General features: G+C 36.1%; 1 protein-coding gene across 3 annotated transcripts in view; it reads right to left on the reverse strand.

Annotated features, from left to right (window-relative positions):
* Window positions 1-63: 63 nt before the first annotated feature.
* dmd (dystrophin) overlaps window positions 64-24,751 on the reverse strand; it is a 92,760-nt gene continuing 68,072 nt past the window's right edge. For all 3 annotated transcript variants that reach the window (XM_057331065.1, XM_057331063.1, XM_057331064.1), the window contains exons 66-78: window positions 21,912-21,997; window positions 18,457-18,614; window positions 17,753-17,919; window positions 15,994-16,105; window positions 15,768-15,904; window positions 14,976-15,014; window positions 13,659-13,724; window positions 12,624-12,689; window positions 11,941-12,099; window positions 8,889-9,132; window positions 5,395-5,509; window positions 2,145-2,237; window positions 64-1,103 (exon numbers count right to left, since the gene is read on the reverse strand). In XM_057331065.1, coding sequence (XP_057187048.1) covers window positions 1,006-1,103; window positions 2,145-2,237; window positions 5,395-5,509; window positions 8,889-9,132; window positions 11,941-12,099; window positions 12,624-12,689; window positions 13,659-13,724; window positions 14,976-15,014; window positions 15,768-15,904; window positions 15,994-16,105; window positions 17,753-17,919; window positions 18,457-18,614; window positions 21,912-21,997 — 1,540 coding nt within the window. In that variant the 3' untranslated portion in view covers window positions 64-1,005. The remainder of the gene's footprint in view (window positions 1,104-2,144; window positions 2,238-5,394; window positions 5,510-8,888; window positions 9,133-11,940; window positions 12,100-12,623; window positions 12,690-13,658; window positions 13,725-14,975; window positions 15,015-15,767; window positions 15,905-15,993; window positions 16,106-17,752; window positions 17,920-18,456; window positions 18,615-21,911; window positions 21,998-24,751) is intronic.

Raw genomic sequence — 24,751 nt, forward strand, 5'->3', positions numbered from 1 at the left:
TACATTATGATCATTTTATATATATATATATATATATATACATACACATATTGTGTACACACACAACAGAAATATATTAGACACACAAACTCAAGATTTATTAAATGCAAAGTGGAATAGATTTTGCTGGCTTTTTATTATTATTAGTGGATTTCTGTAAACGTTTTATTGTTTGCTAGCAGGTTTTTCATGTCAATGGTAATAAATAACTACAGATGTATTTTTTATACATGTAAATATTAGCTAAATAATGACAGCAGCACTGTTTACTCTGTATGCTTGTCAACAATTACATTCCAAAATTACAATGGTGAATAATAAGGATACCGCAATTGTTGGGTTATTTTTTTATGAAGATCTTATTAGTCCTGAACACTTTACATTACATCAGATTAATGTTGTTGTCTGTGGTAATATTTTCTCTCAATGACATTAAAATAGAAACATTATGAGGTAGCCAGTATATAACCATTTTCTTATGATTTGACATAAAAACATGACAAATGTTTGCCGATTGCTAGAGTTGAATGGGCCGGGTTACACTACGGAAAAAAATAAATCACGCAATCGTTTTTCATACATACACGCTTTCGCACACGCAAACATGCACACAGAGGACGGACTCGCTTTTTAATATGCATTTGTTATTTTGTTACAAACAAAATTAGTCGATAAAGCACCCTTGCGTATACTCAGTCACGCATTTAGATAAAACACTTTGAAAACGCGCTCCACGCTGTACAAACACATGGCACGCGAGCCGTTACATGTTATATAACACGCTGCTCTTTCTCTTTTTTGTACAATTGCATAGAAGTTTAAAAACCTTTTCGTAATAAACGATTCTCGTCTTGCCGTAAGAAACTACCGAAACTACTAAAGATCAAATCTACAATGTGGAACCGCGATCCTTCAGAAAAATAGATTTTTATTGATTTGCCCGTTGTAAACATAGCCTGTTCAGTTGTTTACACTACAAAAGCATGCACAGAGGAGAAGACATCTTCAGTCTAAATCCCGCTCCTCGGTTATAACGCTAACCAACGACTCCATGGCATGTCCGATGTTATCGACCATGTGGAAAAGACTTCCAACATTAGGACCTGCGAGGGATGAAAAAGCATAAAACATCCGTTATCAGTTTCTTCATACACAATTTAACAATGCGCTACTACGTTTGGACGTCTAGTTAGTTTTGAAAATATGATGTGCGTGTGCAAAAGAGTGCGGGATGGCTACATTTGTGATTTGTTCTACAGCTGTGCAATAACAATAAAAGTGTCCAATTCTAGTCTAGTCGAGTCCAAGAACAAAATTATAGACAAAAGTGGAGGAGAAAGGAAAGAAAGGGTTAGTAACAGTACTAACCTTTCATGGGCTTAGTCGTCCACCTTAGACAAAGAGGAAAACAGAATAAGAAAATCAGTAAAGATGGAGTAGGTGATAGACAGAAGTGAATCTAAGCTGGAAGTGTATTGCAAGCAAAAGTAACAAATGTAACATAGTTAAATAAATCACTAGGTATTCACACATTTTATTTCATAAGGATAAATAAACAATTTTAAAGGTCACATCCTTGCAATTACGTGGTTGCTTGCAATAAATATCCAGCTAAGAGTCGTAAAACATAAACATGAAAGCGTGTTTCATCATATTCATAAAAAAGCCAAGGAGAAATAAAAGTGGTAAAAGGTGATTTAAGAGCTTGATCATGCAAAAATGAGAAATATACAGAGAGAAATGTTGTAAGTACGGACTTGGTCTTTTGATCTGCAAAGTTAATTTCTTCTTTTAATGCTTAAATTACTACTGACGTCTTCAATTGAAACTGTCGAAATCTGTTACTGCCACCTAAATCTACAGTGATATGTTATTAAAGGTTGATTAAAAGTTTCAAATATGCTCAAAGAATTCAATCATTCATAAAATGAAAATGAAAAACCACATTCAAATATCAGTTAAGGAGGCCGTATCACAAAGCATCTTTTAAGATAGGAATTCAATCATGATGGGGTAAGATGAGAAGCTTTACATTTTTTAAAGGTATAGTACCAAAAAAGCCTGTTAAATTCTAAAGGTCAGAGAATGGGTGGGGGTGGGAAACGGTTATGTCAAATTCTTTTAGGCACAAAATGAAATGTCACCTTGGCTGTGAGGAAAGGAATAGTTGAGCTGCTCGATGACATCCTCTAATCCAGTGCTTGCATCCTGGGAGGGACTGGACAGCTCATCATCACCTGAACACACAACAACCACTTCGTCACACTGAGAACGTGCCTCGTAAACCCGGGACCCTGTATCCGATGTGTTCATGTAACAAAGATTCAAGGTGACTATAGAATTTCTTGTATTAAAAAGACAGTGTAATAGTTAAATCCAACAGATTAACTCAAACAGAAAGTCAAAAACAACCACATGATAATAAACATTAATATATATACCTGTACATACACACACACACACACACACACACACACACACACACACACACACAGTGTATGTTTTTATGTATTATGGATATACACTCACCTAAAGGATTATTAGGAACACCTGTTCAATTTCTCATTAATGCAATTATCTAATCAACCAATCACATGGCAGTTGCTTCAATGCATTTAGGGGTGTGGTCCTGGTCAAGACAATCTCCTGAACTCCAAACTGAATGTCAGAATGGGAAAGAAAGGTGATTTAAGCAATTTTGAGCGTGGCATGGTTGTTGGTGCCAGACGGGCCGGTCTGAGTATTTCACAATCTGCTCAGTTACTGGGATTTTCACGCACAACCATTTCTAGGGTTTACAAAGAATGGTGTGAAAAGGGAAAAACATCCAGTATGCGGCAGTCCTGTGGGCGAAAATGCCTTGTTGATGCTAGAGGTCAGAGGAGAATGGGCCGACTGATTCAAGCTGATAGAAGAGCAACTTTGACTGAAATAACCACTCGTTACAACCGAGGTATGCAGCAAAGCATTTGTGAAGCCACAACACGCACAACCTTGAGGCAGATGGGCTACAACAGCAGAAGACCCCACCGGGTACCACTCATCTCCACTACAAATAGGAAAAAGAGGCTACAATTTGCACGAGCTCACCAAAATTGGACAGTTGAAGACTGGAAAAATGTTGCCTGGTCTGATGAGTCTCGATTTCTGTTGAGACATTCAAATGGTAGAGTCAGAATTTGGCGTAAACAGAATGAGAACATGGATCCATCATGCCTTGTTACCACTGTGCAGGCTGGTGGTGGTGGTGTAATGGTGTGGGGGATGTTTTCTTGGCACACTTTAGGCCCCTTAGTGCCAATTGGGCATCGTTTAAATGCCACGGCCTACCTGAGCATTGTTTCTGACCATGTCCATCCCTTTATGACCACCATGTACCCATCCTCTAATGGCTACTTCCAGCAGGATAATGCACCATGTCACAAAGCTCGAATCATTTCAAATTGGTTTCTTGAACATGACAATGAGTTCACTGTACTAGAATGGCCCCCACAGTCACCAGATCTCAACCCGATAGAACATCTTTGGGATGTGGTGGAACGGGAGCTTCGTGCCCTGGATGTGCATCCCACAAATCTCCATCAACTGCAAGATGCTATCCTATCAATATGGGCCAACATTTCTAAAGAATGCTTTCAGCACCTTGTTGAATCAATGCCACGTAGAATTAAGGCAGTTCTGAAGGCGAAAGGGGGTCAAACACCGTATTAGTATGGTGTTCCTAATAATCCTTTAGGTGAGTGTACATGTATATCATAAATATTTTTTGTTTAAAACATTACGAATTTAAGTCCTCGTGAAACAGTATAGTGTCTCTACTAAAAGAAATCCCCTATAGGAACAGTTTATAATAAACACTGCAATATTCCATAAAAAACAAGAATTGTTATTTTTGATTTCATGGGGACTTTAAGTTGCTTTAGTAAATGTGAAAATCAACACAAATCAAAAGAGAGCAAGGAAGAGCAAAGAATAGATTAACACATACCACTTTCTATCATAATGATCTTAAACCGTACAGTACTTTGAGTGACAATGTCACTGTAGGTATGGAGACTATTACACATGGACAAGATATTGTTCTAATAACTAACAGTTTTACAGTAATTAAATTATCAAAAAAAAAATCTAAAAAGGTTATAAATTAGGTAGTTGACAAATAATATTTAGTTTTTGCAACATCAGGAATTTACATTAAACAGTCTATGTAGCATCTTAATTACGATGAGGTCAAAAAATCTTCATAAAGTGTACAATGTTTATTTTATGGTTTTGAATAATGTAAAGCATGTCATGCCGCTGTCACTGTTTAAAAAGTCATGTCAACTACCCAATTATTCACCCATTAAACACAATGCAATTTGTTTAATAAGTATCCACCCCTCCCATTTTATTAAATAAATAAAAAAAATACATTTACAAAATTTCCATTTTCATCGAATGTAATTCAATAAAATTGCATATATTTTCAAAAATCTGAAAATGGGCAAAATTTTTACTAGTGAGTCATCATCAAAATAGGGAAATTCCTCACAAATGAAAACTTCTGCCTAGTTGCTAATAAAGGACTGTGTGCTTTTGTCGGCAGGAATGACAAATATCTTCAAGAAAATAAATGTGTTAAATGTTTGTTATTGAAAGGAAAATGAGCTTTAACAGGAAGGAAAAACAAAAGGGAAAGAATCATCAACAGTATTTGACAACCATAATTCAGTATTTGTTGTTTGGGTTTTGCCAAAACCTTTTAGGACCCTAAGATGTTGTTTTTCTCATTTGTTTACGTCAATCTGAAGACAACGAATACAACGTTGGCTAAAAGATAAAATGCACTTCTTTTGTATCCACTCAAAGCTATCTCTCTTTTTGATTGACAACAATAAGATATCATTGCCTCTTTTAATAGCTTCTGAAAATCCTTTGCTGAAACCAGCCTGGGCTTCAAGCCAAGTACAGAAATTAAAGATAATAATGATGCATATCAAGTAATTACAAAAATGTAATTAATGAACAAATTAATACATTTGAACAGTATTCAGTATTAGATAAGAGGGCTCTATATTAATAACTTTATTTATCTGCATACAAACAATATAATTCAGAAAGCACCAAACGTGTGGCCGATCAACATCCTAATCCTTTCATTCGAGATCAGCTTTAAAATGATAATAAAAAGTATTTAAAGACTGCAGAAGTCAAGACTAATTCAATCACGTTAGGACAGTTCCTAGGACAGAATTAGGTTTCTCCAAATTCCTATTAAAAAAGACTGCCAGGATTACATTAATAACTGTTGGACAGATTAGTTGCGAGATAAATTGAATGTTAATTTTGAAGTTAAATACAGGTTTATGAATCTGAAGTGTTAGGTTTAAACTGGATGTTAGGGACATTTACCCATGGTGTCTGTGGTTTGGCTTGCGGCCACACGCAGTGAGGCCAGGCTGGTGTCAGATCTCGGTGAGGCAGTGGACGGTGTGGACAGGCCTGTACCATTCACCTTGGATTCAGTCTGTTGCTAGGACATAGGTAGAAAGGAACCATAGAGATTAGGCAGGGGACTGGATGTAGAAAGAAGTACTGGGTACTCAAGCATTTCCAAACTAGTCTAACAAAACTAAAAAATCATTTTAATAAAGTTCATTTGAAAGCCTATTTTTATAAAGTCCCTCGCAAACATAAGCACGGTCGCCTGACCGATGGTTGGTTTATTTTCTCCCCCAAGGACTGTCAATAGATTATTAACCGAAATATGTAAAAATTGTATACTGGATTTGTCTATTCAGATTAAATGGATTTTACAATATTTAGTTTAGAGAAGTTAAAAAAATCAATATAAGCAAATAAGACATATCTCAAATACACATTTCTTGAATTTCACTTTCAAGCATGTGTTCAAGCAAGTGTTCTTCACAATCTCTTTTGCAAATGTCACAAAATCCTTGAGCAAACACTAAAGTAATACACAATCACACACACAAGCTTGCAAACAATTTTTTAGGCAAAAAATATAAAGATGTATTTTCTGCTTTTTACTCGAGACTGTTGAAAGCATCCAAAGGGTCTATGTCCAGGGTCCTGTGAATTTTAGTGATGACCGCACTGCTATTCAAACTCATTTTCCCATTTAATAGTTTTAATTTTTTTTGGACATTTTTATGGTCAATATTAATGTCTATTAGATGTATTACCCTTAGTATACTTAAAGAAATTACTAAATTGTAAAATTTCCCCTTGGCTCAAATATACAGCAGAACAAATTATCCAGAAAAATGAGGATAATTTGGGATAAACAAAATGGAATTTAGGGAAGAATAAAACATACTTCATAGAGCCCTTATATATATATATATATATATATATATATATATATTACACACACACATATGCAATACTACTATAATACTACCAGCATCTAAAAAGATTTCACTTTCATGATGAAATAGTTGTCACTGCAAAACTATTTAAAGTTACCACACACATGCTTTATTGAGCATGTTTAAGCCATGCAACATTAACAATTCATAACGCAAGATCCTACTGCCCTCTGCTGAAATACCTTCATAAATGCGTAATATCAGTTCAGCATGCTGAAATCATGAAAAGTGTTGAATCTGTTTTCCGTTTGTTTATAAGAGAAACACATTCACATGAAATGAATATGGAAACATGTTTATTAAAAAATGAATAATAAAATTCTCAAGAATGACAATACCTGCGGTTGCAAAGACAAACTCGTTTGTGGTTATTCTTGGAATATGTCCGTTAGAAACAAAATTAAAACAACATCAGAGAGAACTGAAGCCAATAAGCCAATGGCTTCAAACGAAGTCGAAAGAAGAGCTCATTTATATGTATTTACTCCTGTTCTTCTGGCTTCAGCCAAGCGGCCGCTGGAAGTCTAGTGAGATTTTACTTCAAAGGGTCCACAAAGAACACACAAAGCAGTTCTTTCTAAAAACACATTCGATATATATTCCATTTGGCAGAGACCCGCAGTCAACTAATGCGCTTTCAGAAGTTACTGTATGCCACAAGACTTCAATGTGACTTCAAACAAACTCTCAAACATGTCCGAAAAAAATTAGGATCGTGAAGGATGCCAAGTCTCTTTAAACATTCACTTAGATCTTAAACGCTAATTTCTCTTTTTAGAAAATGCCATATTGTTTAATAGGGGAAAGTTATGTGGAACCAATGCGGTCAATACGATACAATACAGTCAAACAATGTCATATGTGACCAAGGTGGCTACATCAGTGCAAAAAAAAATATATATATATATATATATATATCATTTAAAGAAATACCCATTAAGTTTAATCAAAAGTTTTGGTAACATGCTCCATCCCTTTGTTTTACAGGGAAACAAACATATTACAGTAATGCACTTGCAATGGAACTATATAATCATGTTCATATCAATGACTAAATTAAACTAAATTATACAATTTTTCCAAGCAATTCTTTACAACAAAAACAATACTGATGAAAATCTTTGTTTAATGTTTAAATTATGAAAATGAAAATGTGACAAAGGCGTAATATGCTTCATACACCTTCAAAAATCGAGTTTGAAGAGAAAAAGATGAATATGCTTGTGTGGTACTGAAAATGTAAATAAAATCACTGAACATCAACTAACAATTCCTCCAAAAACACAGTTTCAAGTCTTTGGCTTATTTGATCTTCTCAATAAAGATAACCTTAAAACTCAGATATATAAACCAAAACAGCCCCCCCAATCGAATGAATTTTTTTAATTTAGCTGTGCTAAAATTCCACAGGTTTGCAGATAAAATATGTTTTAACAAAACAATTTCAGACAAACTATGTTTTAGTCTAATATCCATGTTTACATTTACAGAACTGTACAAAAATGCACAAGTAAATGCAGAACTGCAATTATACAAAATATTTTTCCATTGATGATAAAAACACATTTTACCACAAACACCCCCAAATTCATCAGTATTTATTCAACTAAGCTACATTATAAAGGTGCACAAAGTCATTTTTGTAGACATTTTACATGGCACTTAGTGGTGTGAATGCAGCATTTTAAGAAAGTTTTGGGCTACTGATGCCTCGGCAGAAATTACATATTCACACGAACAATAATAATCCAATGAATAATGTATTCATGGGTTAGCAAAATAAAATCTGTAGTATTAAACATAACGGCCACCAAAAAATCTTTCCTCCGTGCTCGAATGGAGTTTTCTCCAATCTTATGCATACTTATAAACTTTATAGGTACTAATCGTTTTTCCCAGAGAAATATTTGACCTTGAATGTTACTTTGAGCACCTTTTAAAACTATACAAAAAGTCTTTATAAGTGGCCTTTATAATAGCTTAAAAAGATCAAACAAGTTCAGTGATATTTCTTTAACTAATTCTTAACAGAAAATGCTTTTTCATGACAATGTTTATCATATAGATTTGAATCGTGTCGAGTAATATTCATTCCTGTGGTAACTGGTAAACATGGTCAACACCAAAGTCATGGGTTCAATTCCCCAGGGAGCAAACATACTGAAATAATGTATACATTGCAAGTCTCTTTGGCTAATATTCATATTCCAAATGAATAAATATAAATGATAAATGTTCATCAAATTACAATGTTATAATCATCAAACATGCAAAAAGAGACAAAAATCTTGCATCACTGATGTAATGAACAGGTGGAAAATCACTAACGCACCAAGGCAAGTTATTTAACAAAAAAAACTATCGAAATCAATATCAATTTAAGAGCCTCAATGCACAAATGTTTACACTTGGAGATGATTTGTTTCTTTTTCTGGCACCTTCTAAGTGATGCTCTTCACTGTATTCAGCGAGTACGTGAATGAATAAAAAGAATTAAGGATATGTGCCACCCACCTGCTCAAGTAACTGTCTAAGGCGTTTGAGTTGTGATTCGAGCTGTTTGTTATGATCCTCCAGGATCTGCATTCTGGCCTCCAGACGACCCTTGTGCTGCCGCAGTAGTTTGGCCTCGGCGATCAGCTCGGCGTCTCGTGGACTCTGGGGTGAGACGGGCAGCATCTGTGGGGGCGACGGCAACGGTGACAGTCCCTTGTGGTCGTGCGCTTTTTTTAGACGATCGTACTCGGCTTGTAGTTTCCTAGAAATCAATGACGACTTTAGAATGACAAGCTGACAAATAACAGTCATGTTCCAAATGATGCACTATACACTGACACTATGCACTACATTAAATGATGTACTATATGCTATAGCTACACTTGTCCTATACTATGCTCTTAATGTGCACTATAAACTACACTCTTATACAATACACATACTGTGCACTTAATGTGCATTATACACTACACACTTACTCAATACACTTAATGATGCGCTGAATACTACACACTTAAAAGTATACACATACTTGGCCCTTAATGATGCACTACTTTGCATCTAATGTGCACTATTCTACACACCTACACTATGCACTAAATGATGCACTACACACTTATGTTATACACATACTGTGCACTATACAATATGCACATACTATGCATTTAATGTACACTACCCACATACTGTGCACTACCCTACACACTTACACACTTAGTGTGCACTACACGATACATTTACTGTATACGCATAGTGTGCACTAAACTACACAACACACTTATACACATAAGGTGCACTACCCTACACACTGATACACATAGTGTGCACTACACTACACAACACAACACAACACACTTACGCACATACTGTGCACTACACTACACTACACACTTATACACATACTGTGCACTACACTACACACTTATACATGTACTGTGCACTACACTACACACTTATACACATACTGTGCACTTAATGTTCACTACACACATACTTTGCATCTAATGTACAATTTAAATAACACACACACTATACACATACTATGCACTTAATGATGAATCATCCATGTGCATGTGCATGCAAAACTGTCTCAGGTGCCAAAGCTCTGTGCCCTGAAATATCAGTGGTGTTCAGCTGTAATTCAGTTGACGTGTATTCACACCCACGATATACTACACACTAGAGGTCGACCGATATTCAATTTAATTCAATTTATTTATATAGCGCTTTTCACAATGTGCATTGTTCCAAAGCAGCTTTACAGGAGCAAATAAGAAAAACAGAAAAAAAGATATGGGTTTTTCTCTGGCCGATTTTTTTAAATCAGGCCAGCCGATGGGCGATATGTTTGGCCGATTTTCTTCTTTCCATCTTCATCTCATTAAATCTAATTAAGTAATAAGAAGTGATACAGAATATTGCTTAAATTAAACATTTATTGAAGAAATGTCTTTTCAAATCAGTGCACTTGATTGAGAAAGATTGAGTAAGTGTTTATTGCAGGGTACAAGATAACAGTCTAATTCATAGTAATAACACGTTGCTCAAAACTTTAAGCACCTTCTCAAACTGTTCTGAAGCATGCTTTTGGTTTATGTTTGTTGGCAGACACTGCTATTAGTCAAATGGTCACAATATAAGTTAAAACAAAAATAAAAAAATCACTCCTATTACACAGCCTGCTGCTCATAACGTTTTTAGTTATATTTAGCTTTTAGCCTTTTTCTAGCCCGACAGGAAAATAGACGCTCTTGTGGTCGACTGCGTTTAAACGGCTGCAGACGGGCATAATGCGTAGACGAGGGGAAACAATANCCTTTTTCTAGCCCGACAGGAAAATAGACGCTCTTGTGGTCGACTGCGTTTAAACGGCTGCAGACGGGCATAATGCGTAGACGAGGGGAAACAATACGTCAGGATTTAAACTTTGGCTGAAGACTTAAAAGTTTGGTTTAATGACGAAAAACCAAGCAAGCAGAATGTTTTCTCTCCATTTCAGATTTCTAACACACACTTAAAGTGTTCAGCGTGTCTCGCAGCTGTCGGAGCAGAAAAAACTCGCTTCTCTCTGTATGTTTATCTGCCACGGTCGCGTTCATTTGTAAATTGTGTGCACTTATTTCGTCCATTTGAAAGATCGACCAAAACGCATCTTAATACCAAGTATAAACAGAGTCCGAAACACAGAGACATTTAAGCAGGAAAGTGACCGTACACGTTTTAGCCAGAAGTTTCATCTTTTAACAAGGCATGGCTGCAGAGTGTGAGTTCTGTCTCACACGCAGCCTCAGAGGGAGAGAAATTCTCCGGTACAGAAACAGTATTGATAACGTCGGAGTTTATCTAGCTATACAATGCGGACAGCTGTAATAATTTAGCCGCTGGGCTCGTCACCAGGTTTTCGTACCCGTGCATACATGTAGCCTAAACTATGTTGAAGGCTCGCTAACAATAAGAGTTCCAAAAACTTACTCGCATTCTCAAGTAGCATCATATTTAATCAATGAAATATACAAGGCTAGATTACGAACGAAGGATAAAAGAATTTAAGTCTAGGGCTGCACGATTAATCGAAAAGAAACCGCGCGATTTGGCGGTCGGCTGCGATGTTTTATGCGCAGTTTGTCAGTGAAATACTGTTAAATGCAGCTGTACCAAAGCCAGAGGGCGCTCTCGCACAGAAACTCCAATGCTCCATAGAAGAAGTACCACACGTATAACCAGGAAATGCCATCTTCCTATCTGCATCTGGCATCTTTCTATCACTGTTTTCAAGCCTCCTCAGGTATTTTCATGTTAATAAAGTATATTTATAAGGATGATGTTTGATGGGTGTTGCTTTTTTAAATGCACGATTTAAGTATGCACTTATTTAGGGTATTCCTTTTGTCTAAAGACAGTATTGGATTTTCACAGTATTTGAATAAATCATTATAGAACTTTAACAGTCTGATCAAATGTGGGGCTAAATTTGGCTTGTCATATGCTTCACTTACATTCATTTAAAATAGTTATGCAAGCAAACAGAGCAGAGAAAGCTTAACTCTTGGAAGTTGTAATGCACTCGGACCTGTTTTCCTGCTCCAGGTCGTTGAGGACTCTCTCCAGCTCTCCCTTCTCCTCTGACTCCATGGAGATGAGGATCTGAGCCGGGCTTTGAGGTTGGCTGAGCGGAGAGCTCTGATTCAGACTCTGGCAGTAATGCTGGATCAGCAGATGCTCATCATCTCTGCAATAACAACAACATCAGCACTCCATTTCCTGTTCGCAAAATCACATCCTTCACTGAAGATTTCAATTACCGCTTGCCGCCTTCAACTCCTAGAGGGGAATTCACTAAGAATGAATAGCGCTTGCAGAAAACGCTTTTTTTGTAGGAGCTGCCTGTATTATTTCAGCCCGAGTCACTAAAGGAATTATGCAAACCGGAGAACAAACACGCCCACAAAATCTGTGCCGAGCGCAATTTATACATTTAAGTGCATTAACTGGTAAAGCATTAGCTCTGGTGTCTGGTTGTGGGTTCGAAGCCCAAGCAATAGCTTGACGTTAATAGCAAATGGTGGCAAGTTTTGGGAATAAGACCAAAGCTATATTCAACATAATGTAGCAAAACAGGCATTTTAGTCTATTAAATTTCTATCCAACTCCAAGTAGTTAAAATGTCACATATCACACTAATCTGGAAGATGCTACAGGAAGTGTGAAAGAAACTGTAATCATAGTATCAAGTGTAATGAGTTGCAGGCTCACATGCTTTCATTGGGCGATACATTCTCATTCATATACGAGCCATTTCGGTTCTCCATTTCAGCTAGCCTGTGAAAAAAACAACATCATTCCTCACTCGTTCATGCCAGCTGGATCCATTAACGTCAATACAGTTACATGCTTCATTTTAAACAAACACGTTATATTTGTTACTACTGAACTCTGCAAGCAACAGACAGACAAATGCGCAAATACAAAACATTTAAAACTGTTAGTTTGTCTTATGAAAATATTCTCAACAACATGTCATTTCGGCTTAAAAAGTACAACCATGAAAACGACTGTGTATAAATATTCACAGAATTCTTGATTCTGATTGGCTGATAAATGTTCCAAGAGTGCCTACAATTGGACAGCTTTGATTAATTACATTTTTTTAATTTTGGAAATTGTTACTTTGCCTTCCTTTTTATTGCTAAATAAAATGTCTTAAAGGTCTTAAATTTAGCGGCATCTAGCTGTGAGGTTGCGAATTGCAACCAATGGCTCACTCCACCCCTACCTTTCAAAGCACTACGGTGGCTGACACAGAACTAAGATGTCATCACGTTTTCGCTTCTTTGCTGAAGAAAATAATGTATTTACGAAACGTGCTCTATAGAGCAGTTTTTTTCTGTTTAGGGCTACTAGAAACAACATGACCCGCGGTGTATGTAGATAGAAATAGCTCATTCTAAGGTAATAAAAACATAACGCTTCATTATGTAAGGTCTTTATACACCTCTGAAGACATAGTTATGCATGTTATATTGCATTTCTGTCAATAGATCCTCCAAAAATGACACATTGGACTTTTAAGAACGAGGCTCTATATAACAGAATGTTTTTAAGACAAATATGTGGAAAAGTTCAACACAGGTACATGTTGCAGCGGTAGTATAAGCAGTATAACTAACTATGAGCCATTAAATTATTCAAAAGTTACATTTTGTGCGCACATAGCAGCACCAGTCAATCTTTCCTTTGAATTCTCTTTGATAAAATACCAACTTTTAAATGTATTTTTAAAAGGTTTACCTGCTAGCGTAATGCTCGATGCGTGAATGCGTGTCGTCATGGGAGAGCTGCGGGGATGACGCGGGCCTACCAGAGACAAAAGAGAAACATATGTTGGAAACCACAGCTTAATAATTTAATGTGGAGAACTAACATTTCTAAAACCACTGAGCGTTACTAAAAATTGCTATGGAGACCCTTACGGAAGCTGATAAAACCATGTGCACATTAAATAACATAAAAAGATCTCGAATAGAGATAGAGAAATTGAGCAGATTTCACCACGTCTCTATTTTAGGTTAACATACTGCCCCCTGTGGTGAAATTGCATATTGCGGTTTTGGAAAAGCTTGGTTAAATGAGGTAATTTTATCCATACATCCCGTTTAAAAATAAAAAAAACATAAATATACATGTATAATTAACATAGCCAGTGTCCAGATGCTTTAAGATTCACATAAACCCACAATTAAAGTGATAGTTCACCCAAAAATGAAAACTCTGTCATCATTTCCTCACCCTCTTATCATTTTACACCTGTATGACTTACTTTCTTCCTCAGAACACAAAAGAAGATACTTCGTAGAATGTTGTTAACTGACACCCATTCACTTGCAATAAAAGTGAATGGATGTCAGTTAACAACATTCTTCGAAATATCTTCTTTTGTGTTCTGCAGAAGGGAGCAAGTCATACAGATTGGAAATGATAAGAGGGTGAGGAGATGATGAACAAATTAAATTTGTGAATTATCACTTTAAAGGAGCTCTTAATAACCTACACAACTGAAACATGTTAATCTTGCAGATGAGTGGGAAAAAGCCATGAGGTGGACACGTTCCAAAATATTTCACATTTCTGCTGATGGAAGATGAGTGTGTTGTGAACCATTTTGTGTTTATATAAGTATATGAAGAGTTTGGTTCCAAAATGAGATAAATCAGCTTTAAAAAAAAATTTTTTTTTTTTTTAGCCAAACTCTTCATATACTTTAATCATTTAACTGATATGGCTAAAGGTGCAATATGCAGAATTTTCCAGAAAAATATGACAATCCCTCTCAAACATGACTTATGATCCAATAGAAGTGTGTATTAGTGTTTGTGTCTGCAGAACACACTGTCCTCTGCTACTATTTGGCAACTGTAAGAACTTGTCTGTAAACGTTTTGATCTTGGATATATATTAACTTTAGAAAAAAGCCTTATATGCCTAATAAATACATGTAAATGTAGCACAAAGGTCATTGATTTCATTTCCAGAGAACAGTCACTTCTAAAAAACGTGGCTACCAAATGTGGTTGCGTGTTGGTGTGCACATGTACTGGAAGTACTCACGGATGCTCAACAGGCCAGAAGTTGATCAGTGTTACAGGACTGCAAGACAAAAAAGATGCGATGATGGACAGGACAAATAGATGCACTGCGAGCTGGATGGGGACGCGTTTGTTAGGAAGCTCCAAACACACAAACCCATTTACATGAGACCCTCTTTATAAAGGTCAATAAAGTGAAGAGTAGGTCTCTAATGCCAAAGTGTGGCCATTATCGGTTTTCTTAAGAAAATAGTGTTGGTTATAAATCGTCTGAGAAACAGTTTGAATTGTCATTGCTGGATGTGTGTTGGGGTTGAAATGAAGGAAAACGAAACTTGTAATAATGTGCAAATGGATTCAGAACTGTTTTGACACCAGTTCGCTCCTCTAAAGGGAGAATGAAATTATAATATTCATTGCGTAATACAAATAACACGTGTAACTAATGCAAACAGGAAAACGGAACAAAATCTTATCATTCTTACAATTCTTGTCATTTCAGTTAAACCAAGCGTTTTATCTTGTTTGGTAACATACATTAAAAAATATATTACTGTTTAATTTTTTTTACAAAGCAATCAACAGCATGCCACATAAACTAATCCCATACTCAATAGTGCGTTTAATTTATCTCCCTTAACAGAACTATATTCACAGTGTGATGTTAAACAAGCCAGACAAAGGAACAATGATGGATATAAAAAACAAAAGCCAAATCTTGAGGATTCGTTTTCTTGACCACGTACCATACACATTGCTTTTGTTTATAATCAACCGCCAACAGCAACACACAAAGCAGAAAACAATATCTCACGTCTCCATGTTATCTCCCTCTAGGATGGTCTGGACGGGGAGGTAACCCATGCGGGGGTGCTTCGCGAAATAGCGCTTTGTCCTGAACTTGTTCTTTAACACCTTGGCAAAATCTCTCACGTCCTCTCCTGACGTCGTCTAAAATGAAAACATGCATGCAAACACATAAAGGCAATGCTATGTATGCGGTATGCCGAACACGCAGAAAGTGGTGTGAATAAACCTACCGGTGTGCAATATTCCACCATAGGGTACTGCATCTTGTGACCTTTGGCCACTCTGCCAGAAAAGAAGCAGCTTTGGCAGATGTCGTAGTTAAAGTGCTTTAAGCTTCGGTACCTGTTGAGAGCAGACACAGACGATTAGGTCATTTAACGCTTAAATCGCTTGAAATTTCACGGATCTGAAGCAACATGCATGGAATATGCATGCAGGGTTGTCTCGTGTTACTTGCTGGTCCTCCAGGTGGAGCTGTTTTGAATTTGCTCTCACCAGAGTCTTCACAAATATTTTAAAATTTTTCACGTATTACAATTAATGTGACATCAAAATGACCTTATTTACTTTGCTAAATCTTGCACTGTAAGAGATGTTTATTAAGAGTGTATTTAACTGTCAAGAAAACAAAACGTTCTGCAACATAATGTAAGTGAAAAAAACAAATTAAATCTAGATTTTTCTAAACATACAGCATAGAAGCCAAACCTAAACATGGTTTTGCTCAAACAATATCTAAGTAGCCATTTGCTCATTGTTTAAATTTATTCTGGCCAAGCTAATAGTAGCCTCATTTTAAAAGCAAAGATTCTTTATGAAGGTGCACATTACAACCAGTAATACACAAAATCAAGTCATGCTGACTTGGCTGAAGGCTTTTGACATACCAATTTTAAAATGCAAATAAATAAATAATATCTATTGCAGTTATTCAAACAGTACGAATGTGGTGTACACATAAATGCAGATTAAAATTTTAAATTAAAGTCCCAGTGAAATAAAAAATTACAATGCCTATTTTTTCATGAAATATTGTAGCGTTTATTGTAAATAGTTTATCAATGTGGGTGATTCTCTTTAAAAATTTGTTTTCCCTCATAATCATTAGTTAAAATCGCTTGGGCGGAGCATCCGTTAACTCCTCCCCTTCAACTGTCAGTCTGCTGCCAGTTCCATTTCACAATGCAACGGCTGTTTTTATACATCCAATCAAATCACAGAGAACGACAAAACTAACACGGCCACTATTTCTCTAATTAGAAATTCCCTTTTACTCGGAAATGCCTCAAAATACGGAAGTAAAAACGATCGCAACTTCCGGTTCACTTTAAGTGTTTTTTATCTATGAATTGGCCATAGCCTTTAAAAATGTCATGTGGTGCGACCGTGATTTATCCTAAAATGTATTTATTTCCTTGACAAGCTTAACATTTTTAGAAAATCTGCAGTATTTAAAGTGTTTAGAAACAAAGCATTTGCATTTCTTTTTGGTAAGTAATCATCTCATATTTTTATGAGATCTTCTTAAATTAACAATATTAACCTTTTTTTTGCTGAAAATCAATACAACTGATATAAAAGTTTTTAAAATACCATTCACATAAGCATACTGTTTCAGAGATTCATAATTCAGCCACAAAAATTATATACATTTTATTTTTAATTTAATACACTTATTGATATTATTAGTCGCATCACACTATAAGTGGTCGTTATATGTCATTGACCCATAAACATATAAAATTGCATAAAAACATAAGATTTAGCCTAATTGTATAACAGGATTGTTTCAATGTGTTCCAGCAATAAAACGTCAAAGTGAAGGAAATGAATGCGGCAGCTGTCGCACAGAACGTAGACTAAACGTCTGCCTTTAAGTTTGGTGCAATGCTTAAAACTGAACAACAACAATAAAAAACTGCTGACACTTTCAAAGCATCTAAGAGAAATCAGTCACACAAAATCGTGGCACTGAAGAAAGGTCAGTACCTGAAGCCGATAATAGGACATTCTTTACAAATGTTGCATTTAGCCTGGTGCTTCGCTGTCTCGGCAGCCGCCACGCGATGCAGGACGGGGAGCCAAACCATTGACTGAGGTTCTAAACGCATCCAATCCAGAAAGACCGAAGCCTCCAGCTCTGGTTTGTTATTGGCCTTCGAATTAAAAGCAGAAAATAAAAATTACTCAAGGTGCTGTGAGGAAATACCGCTTTAAATTGCATTTACAATGGGTAATGTTTTAGAAACAATACATCTAGGGAGGAAATTCTAGCCTGTTTTAAATGGAAAGTACAATCGTTTTTCCAGCAATGATCCAATGTTATTCGCAAAATAAATCTCCCACACCACACTTAGAGGAACAGTTCACCCAAAAATGAAAATTCTATCTTCCTTTTCTCAGCCTCGAGTTGTTCCAAATCTGTATACATCTCTTTGTTCTGATGAACACAGAGCAAGATATTTGGAAGAACGTTTATAACCAAACAGTTCTTGGCCAAAAGGAACATTTTATTTGTAAATATATTTATTCTGTTGAACACAAAATAAGATATTTTGAAAAATGTAGAAAAGAAAACAGTTCTGGGGCACTTTTGACTACCATTGTAAACATCAAAAAATAGGCCAATGAGAAATCGTAAACCAGGAATGATTCCTCTTCAAATATGTTTACTGAACGTGGCACTGACTTACAAACTGAAAGCAGCTTCGCACGCTGGGCTCAATTTTGCTTCCTCCGAAGGACGCCACCTCGCCCAGCTGCCTAGGTATCTGAATGGCATCGTGCAGGAGGAGTCCGAGTCGCCGCTGGTCGCAGAAACCTGTGGCACTGGCCACTTCTCGGAATAAAACTACAAAGTGACACATGAACAAAAACTAAGCACCGTTAAAACAGAGACAAAATTCGTAGGAAAAAAACACCCTTTAATAGTATATTTCTAGTATTTCTGTAACGCCCTTATTATCACTGTGAATTGTGTTAAAGTGAAACTTCACCCAAAAATAAAAATTCTGTCATCATTTAAACACCCTTTTGTCTAATTTTAAACCTGTATGACTTTCTTTCTTCCACAGAACTCAAAACCAACCAACGAACCAAGTTCCAGACGTAGTCACCCATCATTGCTTCATCCCTGTGCTACAGCAATTTCTAGAATATTCTGACAATGCCAATTGGATAACAATTTTTAAAATATGTGAAAATTTGTACAGTTTTTGTTTATTTGTCATATACCGATATATCGTAATTAATCATATTTAAGCTCAAAATTTACTTGAGCTAAATATACACCAAAACATTGATGCTACAAAATTAAGCACCACAGAATTGTTCAAGAACTATAAAAAGGTCGGGCGAAACAAAAATGAGTTACACTGTGTTAGGGCTGGGCGATCTTCCCAAAAAAGCATATCAAAGGATCTCGATCCATGATCCGAATTGAAAATATGAACTTTTTGCACATGGTGCGACAGAGGTTTAAAGTTGTATACCACAGGCCAAACAGTTGTACAGGTAGCACAAGTATAAAACGTCTGTTATCATCTTTAAAAAACACAAATGCAGATCATCGTATAAATAGACTGGTTAACAACAAAGGACATTAATGTTATATACAAATGGATCAATTAGGGCCATATCATTTTTACTTTACCCATTTTTATTGGTCCGTGTTGGTTACTATACATTAGTAATATATTTGTCCACATAAAAGTACTGTAGTAGCCTATACTATAGTATTTACTAGGCCTATAGTAAACTGCAGTAAAATTCCTAGATAATATTGTGTTTTTGAACCTTACTATTGTAAAGTATACTAGATTATCAATTTACAACAAGAATACCACAATTTGCTATGTCAAATAGCCTACTGTAGAACACTACAGTATCTTTTCATTCTAGCATTTAGATTGACCTGTGTTCTATTTTGACGGGTCGTCTTGAAGACGCTCCCACAATAGACGCTTGAGTTTCAGTGTGTGTAGTTCAGTGACGATAGTTTTTCTCAAACACTGAAAACAGTTAAATGCACCTGAAATCAACTCTCTGTACATGATGTTCATGTGTTTACTTTGGTCTACGTCAGCGCCAGTGAGTCCACGAATTTTTCTACAGATTTTTGACGCTCTTGACGGCTGCGGTGTGAACGTACAGTAATTCGAAAGCATACAGAGCTCTCTGTAGTGTTGCTTTCGCCAACTAAAATTATGACGAAATATGGTCGTCAACGAACCTTTATCACGTGACGAAAACGAGACGAGACGCAACGTAAATGCTGGTCATGTGACGATGACTATAATTAAATGTATAATGCAATATTGTTGACGAATAAAAACGAGACTAAATGTGGTTTACAAAATAAAAACTATGCTAAAATGTCTCTTCATTTTCGTTGACCAAAACGAGACGAGACGAAATGTTATAACTTTATTTCGTCTGATGCGGAATCCTGTTATTTAAATGTCATCTGGCTGTTCTGTGTGTCTGAATGAATTATGTTCACAGTTTAACATACAACACGAGTGATGGTCGAGGATTTATCTGCGTCTGCACTGTATGAGGATATGAACACAAGAACTTCATCTCCAGAGTTGCTCTGAGAGTTTATTTTACGAGCGTTTACTGTTTGAGTGAAGCTATTGGCAAACACAAAAACTCAAGCGTCTAACCAAAGACCTTTCAAAATAAAAGTCCTGTTAAATTGAACATGCAGACAAAAAATACTTTAGTGAACTATAATAACTTTAAACCTCTCTAGCTCCAGTGCTATGTGCAAAAAAAGTCTGCATTAATTTACTGCATTCTGTATGCTACTACAGGGCACAAAGGGCAGTCACTCTTTTCCTGTTGGTTCTTTGCAATGCTGGCAAATGTAACCTTCCAGTTGACTTGCCAAATCACTTCTATTTGTTTTATTAATAAAGGATATTGGAAGTAAAATCGGTCTGGGTTATGACAAATACTTTGATTTTAATAGTCACACAGTGAGAAAAAGAAAATTTGTATAGGAAAAAGATGCATTGAGAATTGTTTTATCATCACATTTGAATTGTAATCGAATCTCATCGTGACGTGCCTAGAGATTCCCACCCCTACCGATGGCCTTAAATTCAAATCAGACATCTTTCGTGTCTGGAATAAGATAACCTTGTTTGAAATGGGTTTGGCTAAAATAAAATTTTGGTTTCGTCTATACTACTAGGTACTTATACTGACTGGGTTACATAGAATTGCATTACTAAAAAGAGACTAAAATACAGTTTTCGTCGACTAAAACTAGACGAAAATAGTCATGGATAATTCTGACTAAAATAAGACTAAAATGCTCAGACTTTTAGTCGACTGAAACTTGACTAGACTAAAAAGAGTATGAACGTGACTAAAACTAATAAAAACTAAAATGACAGTTTGACACAAAGATTAGACTAAAACTAAAATTAAAACGGGCCGCCAAAAACAACACTAGCTCTCTGCTCTCGTAGTGCTTCAATGTCATACGTCAATGGGTCTGTGCAGCGCTAAATGATGTCGAACACACCTCTTGTTTTAGATCATGATCCCCGCGATTCCGTTGAAAAGTGGATTGAGGACGCCTTCAAGATCAATTGCGATTTCAGTCGTCAGATCGCCAGTGGGCATCTACAGTGTGTTATTAATCTAAACTTAATTTATACATAAAATTAGTTTTTTTAAAAAAGTAAAACAGGGATGTTTACATTTGCAAGCCCCGCTAGTTACAAAAAGAAACTAAATCGTCACCTACACACTTTTAAAGCATTTCTAAACAGCTGTGACATTATACTGCGCCACACGCTTCAAATGAGCAAACCACAAAACTTTACAACAGTGTTTACAGTGCTGTTATGGGTAAGCAGTGTAAACAAACGACAAGCACAGACACCGCGGAGAGCAATAAACAGACCTGGAGTACAACAGTAAAAATCAATTCAAAATAATGGGCCGAAAAAACTAACTGTACAAAAAAACCCAACATAACACTTTGCACCTCACCCTGTGAGAAATAGAGGCTGTCAAAACAGCTCGGGAATGCAATGTTGCGATAAACCGAGCGAATATCTTCGCTTTTATTATGACTTGACTTTTCTTTTACAGACAAAAAAAAGCACGTAAGATAAACAGAGGAACTTACATCTGTACTTATCCTCAAGGTGAGCTTTGCACAGACAGATCATTCCAGTTTTGAAGGATAGGGTGCGAATCTTTCCGGCTCGTCCTCTGTGGGATAAAAAATAAATATCAAGGTGACAAATGACTAAAGCGAGACCATCAAATGCTCTTTTTATCTTTTGGCTAGATAAAGAGACGAGATCCAGAACAAAACACAGATGCAACATCCGGAAAACAGGCTTGGGAAATGTATTGTTTACGCTATAGAAACAAAGATTGTCTTCACAGAATGCAAAGACCTCTAACGTTCTACTCTCGGTTTACTTTGGGGGAGAGGAAAGCGTCTTCTGTGGAATCTACCACTTCTGTGTACAAATACTGAGTGATTTATAGCTCCAAGTGACCACAAAACAAAACTTGCTGAGAAGCAACTCGCTGATTCTAATCTGATACACTTCCTGCATCCCAATTCACATATTATCAGTCCTAAATAGTATTTGAAATTCATTTACTTATCATAATGGTCTACTACTTCTACTGAAAAAATACAAGGTGCAGATCCAACAAAATAGTACATACTTTTAGGGCATAGTCCACAGGCACATTTGGATGTAGGAACGGAATCTAATCCGATGTTAACTCAATAATTCAAATCTGATTTATACTCACTGATTCTATCTGATTCCAAACCCACTGATTCAAATCGGATTCCAACTCAATGATTCAAATCTGATTTACAGTTAATGGGCCTCATCTATCAATCTAACGTAGAAACGAGCGCAGATCCGTGCGCAGAAATCATCTTACGACAGGGTTCACGTGTGATTCATCAAACATTCGTATGCCGGCAATCTCATCGTACGAATGATTGTACCTTGATAAATGCGGTGGCTGAAATCGATCTTAATTTACATATCACGCCCCAATAAATTCAGGGTGTACACTCCTCGCCCCTAGATTTTGCGACATGGAGAAACGTAATCTGGCCAAAAAGAGGAATTTTTACGATTTAGACATGTAAACTTTAACCTTGAAAAGCGAAATCAGAAGAAGTGAAAAACAGTTTTTAAAGAGATCACTGCTGCGGGAAACAGCGAACCGAACTCCAGCTGAGGTTTGTATTTTTTATTGGATATTTACTGGATATTTATGTTTTGTAAAAATGACCGCAAATAATTCATTATTATTGATTCACTATTATTTTTACACTGAAAGTATTGTTGTTGCTTTAAATTACTTTGGTTGTAAAATGCATTTAAATTTAAACAAAATTAATCTCACTTCAGTCTTAAAGAACTGTGTTTGATGTAGGTGTAAATTAAGTCCTACTGCTCATTTTTGCGGCGCAATCAAATGTGTATTAAATGTATAAGTGTTTTTTATTAAAAAAAATTTCATTTAGGTGAAGAGAAAATGTTCTGTGGCGGAGGAGACAGATGCATGTTTATAAACGGGATCTAATGCTGCAAATCTTACATTTCAGGCTGCTTAAATGAAGCACACGTTGTTCTATGTTTACTTAATTTTTTTTCTCTTTCAGATTTATCAAAGGCAAGAACCAAAACAGCGGTCTTCTGCCCCCACAAACCGGCCTGGAGCCTGCCACACAAAGCCAGGCAATCTCGAGCTTTGACCCAGTGCGTGTCTTCCACCCCCAAGCGAACATCACACAAATAAAAAAATCATTAAATTAAGTTTTTATTAGACTGCATATTTGTCAAACAAAGAAGCTATCCTCTTGCAAATAGATAAACTAACCCATTGCATATAAATATATTGGCCTATTGTAGTTTTTAAAATGTTTTACTTTTAATTGTGCATTTTAATTGTCGTAAATTATTTAAGAAGTAGCCTAAAATTTCATTAAAGTTTGGTACACAAAAGCACCCGTTAACCTTGTAATTTCAAGCATTTAAATAATCATATACTGTAATTAGCCTAGGAAAAGAAAATACTTTATTAACGTAATGAAAATAAGAAATCGTATTGGAATCTATTTTTACATTGTCTTACTAAACGAAAAAAACGTAATCTATCTTTCTATTTGTCATTATTCCTTATTAAAGTGATCTTAAAACTTGTGTACACAAGCTGAGACCTGTCGTGAGATTTGATCGTTGCAACCGCTCACGTCCATTTTGATAAATGCCAAGTTTTGCGTGGAAACGACCATACGCCCAGTTTTTGGTCGTACGCTCGTTTCATAAATGAGGCCCAGTGATTCTATTTGATTTCAACTTACTGATTCAAACCGGATTACTACTTAAAGTGATAGTTCACCCAAAAATGAAAATTCTGTCGTCATTTCTTCATCCTCTTGTCATTTCAAACCTTTATGACTTTCTTCCGCAGAACACAAAAGAAGTTATTTTGAAGAATGTTGGCAACCGAACAGCACTGGCCCCCGTTCACTTCTATAGTGTGGACACAAAACCAATGCAAGTGAATGGGGGCCAGTTAACAACATTATTCAAAATATCTTCTTTTGTGTTCTGCAGAAGAAAGAAAGTCATACAGGTTTGAAATGACAAGAGGGTGAGTAAATTACAGAATTTAAATTTTTGGCCGAACTATCAGTTTAATGATTCTACACTATTGTTCAAAAGTTTGGGGTTACTAAAAAAAATAATTGTCTGAACAAATAGAAATGGATACCTTGTACCGAATAATGAAGAAAAAGTAGCCAATAAGAGTCCAGATTAAGACGGAACTCCAATGATATTGTGGTTGATTTTTGCTAATTCTAGGCAAATGGTGACTTCATTGGAGATGGTAAAATATAACACTAGTTTGATAGAGTTCATTATTAATCTACAATCTACAAAAATTGTAAATGACTATAAACATTTGAACAGCCATGTA

This window comes from Triplophysa rosa, linkage group LG4 (assembly GCF_024868665.1).
Source record: "Triplophysa rosa linkage group LG4, Trosa_1v2, whole genome shotgun sequence".
NCBI classification, from domain to species: Eukaryota; Metazoa; Chordata; class Actinopteri; order Cypriniformes; family Nemacheilidae; genus Triplophysa; species Triplophysa rosa.